The sequence below is a fragment of the Babylonia areolata genome, chromosome 8 (genome assembly GCF_041734735.1).
Source record: "Babylonia areolata isolate BAREFJ2019XMU chromosome 8, ASM4173473v1, whole genome shotgun sequence".
Taxonomy (NCBI): Eukaryota; Metazoa; Mollusca; class Gastropoda; order Neogastropoda; family Buccinidae; genus Babylonia; species Babylonia areolata.
This window is the reverse complement of record NC_134883.1, coordinates 8,024,130-8,033,917: the sequence shown is the minus strand read 5'-3', so window position 1 is coordinate 8,033,917 and position 9,788 is coordinate 8,024,130. Positions and strand designations below refer to the sequence as shown.

General features: G+C 39.6%; 1 protein-coding gene across 1 annotated transcript; it reads left to right on the top strand.

Annotated features, from left to right (window-relative positions):
- The first annotated feature begins 1,449 nt into the window (after positions 1-1,449).
- On the top strand, positions 1,450-9,777 carry LOC143284508 (universal stress protein Sll1388-like). The gene is made up of 4 exons (XM_076591209.1): positions 1,450-1,613; positions 3,616-3,696; positions 4,470-4,576; positions 8,233-9,777. Exons 1-4 carry the CDS (start codon positions 1,532-1,534, stop codon positions 8,437-8,439), a joined length of 477 nt encoding a protein of 158 aa, XP_076447324.1. The 5' UTR covers positions 1,450-1,531; the 3' UTR covers positions 8,440-9,777.
- Positions 9,778-9,788: the final 11 nt, after the last annotated feature.

Below are 9,788 nucleotides of genomic sequence, written 5' to 3'. Positions count from 1 at the left end.
AGCGTTTACAAACACGGGGTCATTTACAAAACAGGCTGCCTACCTGGGTAGAGCCGACTGACGGCTGTCATCCGAGTCAATGGGCGCCGCTCACTGAGTCATCATTCGTTTCCTGTGTCATTCAATCAGATTCAGGCATGCACACATACACACCGGTCAGACAAACATGTAAAATTAACATTTTACGTGTATGACCGTTTTCGTTACCCCGCCATGTAGGCAGCCATACTCCTTTTTCGGGGGTGTGCATCAGTGATGGGTATGTTCTTAGTGTTTCCCGCATAGCCTACTTCAGGAACGGTGACATGGATTACAGTCAGTGTGTGTGAGTGTGTGTGTGTGTGTGTGTGTGTGTGTGTGTGTGAGCGGTGTGTGTGTGGTGTGTGGTATATGTGTGTCGTGTGTGTCAGTGTATACTGTGGTGTCAGTGATGTGTCAGTGTGTGTGTGTGTGTGTGTGTCAGTGTTTGTGTGTGTGTGTGTGGTGCACAGTGTGTGTGTGTGTGTGTGTGTGTGTGTGGTGTGTGGTATATGTGTGTCGTGTGTGTCAGTGTATACTGTGGTGTCAGTGATGTGTCAGTGTGTGTGTGTGTGTCAGTGTGTGTGTGTGTGTGTGGTGCACGGTGTGTGTGCCGTGTGTGTGTGTGTGGGTGTGGGGGGGGGGTATATGTGTGTCGTGTGTGTCAGTGTATACTGTGGTGTCAGTGATGTGTCAGTGTGTGTGTGTGTGTGTGCGTGCGTGTGTGGTGTGTGTGTATGTGTGCGCGCGCGCTCGTGCCAGCTGAGTGCGCGGGCGTATGTGCCACTGATTTGATTGCCAGGCATGAGCACCGCTAGTGATGAGCACTTATGAGCATCATCTAGATCAGCAGCACCAGATCATCATTGTTATTACTAGTGCCACTATAATACTGACATTTCTTTTTTTTTATGATAACGCATTCCCGGGCAACACCTTTGTAGCCTCAGTCATTGAAATAAAACTAATTTTGGTGCCTTTCTCATGCTGATCAAGTTTGTCAGTTTCAACTGATTGGCCTTAATTTTCTAAACATGTTTGTATTCTCGAAACAGAAGAAAAAGAACTGAGAATTGAGAAGAAGGAGGAGGAGGAGGAGAAGAAGAAAAAGAAGAAGAAGAGGAGGAGGGTGAGGGGCAGGAGGACTGAGGAGGAGGCCGACTAGAACTGACTCAGTCGTTGCCCACATTCTTGTAGATTGATAAGCCGTTTTTTAATTCGAGTTCTGGTTTGCATTTGCGTTTATTTCATTTCTGTTCTTATCTGTCATACCACTTGTCATCTTGCCTGGAGAAGAAGATACCTCAACGATTTCTTTCAAGATTATAAGGAAATAATGGAAGGAAAGATAGAAAGGGCAACCAGTTTACATGAGCACCGGTCCAGTTCGCAAGTGATGTCACATGACCTGGATGTATGAAGCACAGTCAGATCAATTTACGTTGCAGACGAAAAGACGCAGTCGGGGAAGGAGCAGAACAGACGCGCGTGCAAAATTTCCCAAAAGAGAAACATGGCTCAACAGAAACAAGCAGACGGACGAAATGTTGTTATTGCAATGGACGAAAGTGATTTTGCAAATTTCGGGTTCGAATGTAAGTATGTCGATGTTTTTTGCGTGCTTCTCACAGGCAACAAGTTCACATGAGGGAGGGAGACAGATCTCGGTGAATGGGCATGGTCGTTTCCCATTATGGCGCGCCTTTACTCACGAACTTACACACACACACACACACGCAAAATGTTTGATGTTTTGACATATTTAATTATTTTCGTGTTTATTTTTGCATCCAAATATTTTCTCTTGAATTTTGTTTAGGTTTGGTTCTTTGCATGCTGTTAAGGCTTCTCTGATTTATTTGTTCTTTGATGGCAAAGTTCTTAAAATTAGAAATGTTTTCCCATGATATTTTTGTCAGTGAGCTGTCTTGTGGCCAGACAGTGTCCTCACAGCTGTTTGAACGAATGGAGCGTTGATTCTGACTCTTGCATATATTTTTTTTTGGTCTGTTTTTGCATGTCACTATCACCCAAGCGCGTTGGATTACGCTGCTGGTCAGGCGTCTGCTTGGCAGATGTGGTGTAGCGTATATGGATTTGTCCGAGCGCAGTGACGCCTCCTTGAGCTACAGAAACTGAAAACTGAAATACTATCATCCATAGACCATGGACAGCTGTGTCTACTTCTAAATTCACCAAGCAAGAGTCATCTTTTGAAAGGAATAAACTGATTTTCAGAGAATTTTGCCCTGAACTAGATCATTTTTTGAAAATATTGTTTTTGTTATAATGTCATGAAAATAATTATTTCAGTGACACCTTGGTGTTTGTGTTAACTGATCAGTTTTTAACATTCTTAAAAACTAAAGTTCACTTAGATTTGTTGTGACTGGATGGGATAGAAGTGCATGTCTTCTTCAAAATGATTTAAACTGGGTACACACTTTATTCAAGATACAAATATTTGCAGATTTCTGAAAGTTATTTTGACATATCAAAATCCAAAATCTTCCAAAATAATCGCAGTAACACTAACATTGCAGTGCAAAAACTTAGGCAAAACTGCCCCCCCCCCCCCTCCCCCCACAAAAAAAGAAACGATATTGTACATAGTGGTTGTGCTTTCCAGTGATTTCCATTTCTGTAGCTAAAAGTTTTAAGTTCTGATGGTATTTTCATTCTTGGGATATATATATATGTGTGTGTGTGTGTGTGTGAAGCTTTGCATATCATGCATTCATATTTGTGAAAACTGGCCAGATGCTATACTAGGCACTAATGGGCATCATCATTTGGCATATATATATATATATATATATATTAACCATATACTGCTAGAAATATCCGGGGTTTCAGCAGCAGCTTGTCTAAAGTACAGTAACTGTGTTGCAGTTCTGATAAAGTGTGTGTGTGCACATTGTGGTGTGTCAGAATCACGAGTGACACCAGATGTTACCTTTCCCGTAGTGGCTTGCGTTCAGTGAGAACATGTGTGCACAATGTATACAAAATAATGCAATTCAGTATTTTGCTGTGAAAGCATTTTTGTTAGTCTCTACGCACAAAATAGTTGTGCAAGCAGCTTGCGTGAATGCATGCATGAGCACACAGTGTAAACAGTACAAATACTTGTCATGCAAACACACACACACACACACAAACACACACTATTCTGTAGTATCTATATATATTGTGTGCGTGTGTGTGTGTGTGTCTAGTATCACTGTATCATGTAACAGAATAGTTTGCTCAGAATGCATTTTCACTATCAGGCTAATAATTCTATACATGTATCAGAATTGGCATTGTAATGCATACAATACAAAACATGCACACACAGTTTCCCTCTTTCTGTGTCAGTCGTCTCATCTTGCTTATGAAGAGATATATCTCCTGAGTAGTATTTATTTGATGTGTACTGTGTGTGTGTGGAATCCAAATTCCTTGGACATTAAATGTGAGTGGATGATGCATAGGTTTTTGTGTGGATGTGCACATGCGCCAACAGGCCATGCATGGCACTCGTATGTTATGGAGATACTGCTTCTGTCTTATATGTACTGAACTGAAGTAGCACTTTTGAATTATTTTGTGCAGACTACATGAAAAATATCCACAAGCATGGTGACCATGTGATACTGTTGCACGTTCCAGAGTACCACACTGTCATACAATCACGTAAGCTATTTTCAACCTTCCTTCTACTGTGAGATGTGGATTCGGTAATGTCCGCATTTTTTCCCCTGCATTTCCATTTGGTTTCATTCTGAAGGCGGAAAAAGCTGTAAGTTGGTTAATAACATTTTAATGTATATACTCTACATTTCTTCCTCTCTTGAATGATATAAAGGCCAGTCAAAGAGTGGAGGGGAAGAATGGCTGAGTATACATTTTTATTAACTAATTCACAACTCTTTTTTGTCAAATGAAAAAGTGCAGTGGAGCAAATGTGATATTGCTGTGGATTCTTTCTTCTTTTTTTTAAATAATTTTTTTTAAAATTCTGAATCTATTAAAATTTATAAAATATTGTAAAATATGAGGTGAAGGTAATTTAGATGTTGCTTCTATCAAAATGTTTATTTGATTGTAAGCTTTTGTTTGAATGGTGGATTGATGTTTGAGCAAATTTTAAATTGTGTCAACAGTTTCTAAGCAAACATTAATGGTGTTTTTGGTGGACTTCTGTGACAATAATTTAAAAAAAAAAAGAAGTGATAGCTTTTACAATTAATTTATTTGTTTTTAAAGATATTGATGGAAACAGGCTTTTCAATTTTCTGTTTCAAACAGTGAAGTGATCATAAATTTATTATATGGGATTTATTGCATCGTTGACTGGCATCTACATGTCACTATGCATGTGTGCAAATGTAAGCGTGCTACTGCTAGGTTTGCATATGTATGACTGGATGTGTGCGAATTAAGTATGCTAGGTTTGCATGTTGCAGCCATGGTGATGACGGATGTGAGCGTGGTGACGGACCTCCTGCAAGAGGAGGAGAAGAGAATCAAGACTTTCCTGGAGGAGCTAGGAAGCAAACTGAAATCTCATGGGGTGAGGAGAAAATGTCACTGTCGCTGTTCACACACCTGTTTGTTGCATTTGTATTTTGACGTAGTTGTGCCCATCCCTGGTAAACGTACAGTGGTTGGTATTTTGTCAGCATCAGTTGGATGGAGAGAAAACAATAGTGGCAGCATAGGAGATATTGATTAGACCTTTCTGCACTCGTGTCTCTCTTGAATTATCAGAGCATTGATTTGAGGCAGCATACATGTCATCGCATTTGTGTTGCATTCCAGTTTACAAGTAAGCATATAATACACATGACTACACAATGTGTGTTAATGCCCTGTCGACCCCTCCTCCCCCAAAACACACTTCCCGACAACACACAGCCTGTACATTCAACCCATACATTCACTTTTTTTTTTCTTTTTTTTTTAAAGAAATGTTTCAAGAAGTTTCAGTCTGTGGTGTCATGTTTTATTTGCTTAAAATTTTACATCAGCTTTCTCAATGGCAGACTATAGAGAGCATGCCCAACTTAGTGGTTGGATTTGCGAAGGCTGAGGGCAGCACTGGGAGATGATTTGTGTGCAGCAAGGAAACAAAAAGGAAGCCAAAGCCAAATGTGGGGCAAAATAACACAGCACAAGAGGCAGGGTAGTAGGGGTTGCATGCGTGAAGAAAGCTGTATAAAATGAGGCCAAGAGGAGATAGCAGATCCACCACCTTAGAATTTATTACTGCACAGGTACTTGAAGTAAGAAGAGCTTGTAGTGTACAGACACTTCAAAATAAGTTGAGGAAAATGCTTCTGGCTATTAATGTGTGCCAGGTTTATTTATCAACGATTTAAGGATCAAGTTAATTTATTTTTCAGCCCCCTTCCAATGGCAGCTTGGAGCGTGCATAATAATGTGCGGTGGAAAAGAAGAGACTGATCTGTACATGAGGAAAGCTCCACTCCTTTGACACTTGTAACATCTTGATGTTAAGCTTGGGGCACTTTCCAAGTGTTACAAGACAAGATATTCACATAGTAGGATTGCTAGCCAAATACAGTACAAAGTAGGCTATTATTGAAGTTAAAGGTATCTTGTACTCGTGTACACTTCTGACATGGGTCAGCTGGGTTTCAGGTATCAGCTCAAGATAGTTTGATAGTGGTTTCAGCATGGATCAAAGGACAAATTTATTTTATTTCGAAACTGACATATTACAGAAGATTGTGCGTATGAAAAACCAAAAAACAAACCAAAAAACCTGATTGTGTACAGTTGATTGAGGCTTTGTGTGCCATGCCATTACACACATCTGGCACTGTCTGCCCACCCCCACCCCCTTTCCTGCCAACCCTCAAAGTTAATGTTTTCTGACCTTGCATTCACAGGTGCATCTGTTAACCATCTCCCATCTTCTGTTCACTTTCTGCTGTGTGTGTGTGTATGAGAGAGAGAGAAATGTACAGAAATTCAATTCCTGCTTTATCACAAGGGGTTGTTAATAGTTTCCTCGAAACAAAGTGAGAAATGTACAGAAATCCAAATATTCCTACTTAATTCCAAGGGGTTGTAATAGTTCCTTTGAAACAGAACATTACAATGTCACTGCCTGAATGGTAACAGACGTCGCCTTATTGACCTAACTCACCCAAACTAACTCCTCCCCCCCTCAGTGAGTCAATGTACACACTTCCACTTTTGCTGCTTAAGATTGTCAAGATAGTGTCACTGACCTGTTGGAGGTGGAGGACGGTCTTCTTGGGAAATTGGTCAGAATACTTTGTTTTTGGACCTTTCAGGTCTCGTTTTAAGCAAAGAATTTTACTCTGGTCAAGAATGTGGTTGGTTGGAGTCAGAGGTGGACATATATAGAGGGAGCAGTTTAGGTTTTATCGCAATAGATGTGTGCCATGAAAAAATGTCCGCCATGAAGAAATGTCCCATTAAAAAATCAAAACAAAATGCGTGTGTGTAAGAGCCGCTTCCATTGTCCCAATAATCCAGTATGTACTAGTTTTAAAATCCCTTGACAATGTTATCAGAATGTTCGTGATATAGCTCTGTATACCACAGCACTATCTACTTTGAATGCTCAGTGCAGTTTCTCGAAATGGGGCTGACATGTCCAGGTCTGTGACCCTTTGAATGTAAAGGGTTGGTGTATTTTGACCTTGGATGTGTAGCACTTGAGTTTTGCTGGTGTAGTACGGCTGATCTTGCATTGTGGCCAACTAGTGATAAGAAAGAACACATATTTGTCAGGACTTGTGAGCACGCGCCTTGCTTGTATTCATGTGATGTAGGAAAGACCTAACAAATTGCAACAAAGGGTTACAGTAACTTTGGGATAGACATGTACAGATGAAGTGAACTTTTATATATATATATATGTATTTAGATAAGTGTGTATTATATTCAGTTTAGTGGCTTTATCTGTTATCTATACATTTTTAGAGAACGTTCTGGTTTAGAAATGTATTTAAAAAAAAGTTTCATAGAAAATTAAAGTTTAAAATGCTATTTATGAATTCATGACATGTAAACATTTTTTTTTTATCTTAATTTCTATTATGGAAATAAAAGCTTCGACAGAGTGCAGAAGTTTTTTTCAGTTTAATGTAGAAAAAAAAAATTTCAACTGTATGAAGCTTGCAGGCAGTCAGTCTTTGCCCAGCACAGTGTTCCAATTTAATAAATAATCCTTGAGTTGATGAATAACACTAAAAGTAATAATATTATTAGGCTAAATATACTAATCATACCTTCATTTAATGCCCGTGTCATCTGGCCATTGATCATACTCATAGTATTGATTAGTCTTTCCACACAGAATACTGGATGCAGATGCTGTGTGTTTGACTCGAGTTGAAGGCCCACTCTGTGAAGTTACGCGAGATGATTGCAGTTTCTAAATCTAGAAAGATTATATTGTGTACAACAGTAGTACATATCTTTTAATTTAAGAAATAAAATCTTAATCTGTAAAAGTTGGAAGGTCAGGGGCTTCTACACCACTGATAAAGATAATGTACTGCTTTCTGAGGAACCACTGGCGCTTTACAACCTGAAAACTTGCATGAACACACTCTGTAATGGTATTGACAGAATCTCATAATTACACTTGACTCGCACAGTGTCTTCTACCATACATAGAAGCAGATTTTACTGTGCACAGGATGTGAATACACATATAGACAGAATCTCGTTATTACACTTGACTCACACAGTGTCTTCTACCATGCCTAGAAGCAGATTTTACTGCGCACAGGATGTGAATACACATATAGACAGAATCTCGTTATTACACTTGACTCACACAGTGTCTTCTACCATACGTAGAAGCAGATTTTACTGCGTACAGGATGTGAATACACATACAGCATTTGTTTATAACCATACAGAAAGATTATTTGGATGCACGCTCTTACTTTTGTAAGGTTTTCAACAAAATGAACAAAACTGGTACAAATAAAATCAGTATCTGAAGACAACACACACACTTTTTCTTACTCACTCACGCACGTATATACTCGCACGCATACTCTCTTGCACACACGTACACACATACACACACACCCACCCCTCTTCCTCTCCCTCTGTTTCACACACACAGTTTGCACAGGCCATACATGCAGCAGATGTGAAGTATATAACTAATATACCCTGCATTTCTGACACCTGCACCTGTGGTGGTGTCAACAGATTGGAGGAAAGGTGAAGAGCGTGGGTGGCAACGCTGGGGAGGTGATCTGCAAAGTGGCCAATGACGAGAAAGCAGGGTTGATTGTGATTGGTTCCCGTGGCATGGGCACCATCCGTCGCACATTGCTGGGCAGCGTCAGTGACTACGTCATGCACCACTCCCACGTCCCGGTCTTGGTCTGCAAACAGGATCACCACCACCACTGAACTGTCTGGCGCCTGTGTAGTCCTTATTCCCGCTCTCTGTACCTTGACTTTATTAAACGGAACGTAGAGATCCCAGTGCTCCAGTAAAAGTACCGCACTGTTTCTCGGAAGACATTCTTAGTCTTCAAGTCTCTTCAGTTTTTTTTTTGCCGCAATAAACAGAAAAGTTTGAATGTTTACATCTTAACAACTTTGTATCTTTTTTGAGTTTTCTGGTACGTTGAGTGCATGTTTGTTGAATGAATATTACTATTAGTATTGACGGTAGACATAACTAACAGTATTTTGTTATTTATCACCCATCCCCCCCCCCCAACCCCCTTTTCTTTGGTTATAAAAATGGTGTGCTCGTTGTTTGGATAATGGCAAAGGTTAATTGGAGATGAAGTGGTTTTATCATTTGTTTAGAGCTCATGAATAAAAAGCCATAGTTTTGCTTCCGATTGCTGTAAGACCTTATCAGAAACAAAACAAAAATCTTTGTTCTGGGTTATCAGCACAGAACTATGTTGCATTACTGTTAAAGTAGATAGTTGTATTTTCAGTGCCACACCTGCATTGATGCTTGAAAAAAAAAAAAATTGACGAACATAACATCACTGTTCTTACCATCACATATTGCAATATCCAGCATTTGCTACATCATAGTTCTTCTGGACCAATTATAGGGATATTTGAACATGTTTATGCTGTTAAGTTACTTTTTGATACAAGTACAGTTCTGGACGTGTTTTTCTTCCTCTCACACTTCTGTCTAGGGTTGTGCATGAAAGTGGTTCATTCTTGAAGTTCAGAGTCCTTTCTTGGACCTTTATTTATTTTATTATTATTATTTATTTATTCATTTTGTTCATTTCATTTGTCATGAATACCTTCCAGGTGCATTTGCATGGCCGAGAGTCTGGTGCTAGTTTTGATTTGACCATTCAGTTTCTTGAATAACATTCCCAGGAAAGCTGTGTATTTGACATGACATGATTCAGACATGTTGATTTACAGAGTTGGTTCAAAAGCACTGAAGAAGTTTTCAAGCAGGATGTTTGTTTTCTGTTGTGTGATTATCTTTTTTATTATTTGACATGTTTTCAACCGTTAGGCTTTTCCACATATTCTGCATGTGTTGGCTGTTGCACACTGTTACCTGTGTTTCAGCTTTCAGCAGCATGACGGGTGTCAGACTGGCTTCCACTGTTTTTGTGTCAGCCAGGCAGCTGTTCTGGTGCTGTCCCGGTTTCTTTTTTCTCTCCCCAATTTATAATCTTTCTCTTTTCCCCCCCAATTTATTATAATTGTCGTCATGATTGTGTTCATATGGGAATAAACTGAAGGTTCATCTGACTGGATTCTGT

Excerpts from the sequence above, each read along its gene's own strand:
- LOC143284508 (XM_076591209.1), top strand. The coding sequence starts at position 1,532 with ATGGCTCAACAGAAACAAGCAGACGGACGAAATGTTGTTATTGCAATG. Across the intron at positions 1,614-3,615 it reads TGCAAATTTCGGGTTCGAAT|ACTACATGAAAAATATCCAC; the intron begins GTAAGTATGTCG and ends TATTTTGTGCAG. Across the intron at positions 3,697-4,469 it reads CCACACTGTCATACAATCAC|CCATGGTGATGACGGATGTG; the intron begins GTAAGCTATTTT and ends TGCATGTTGCAG.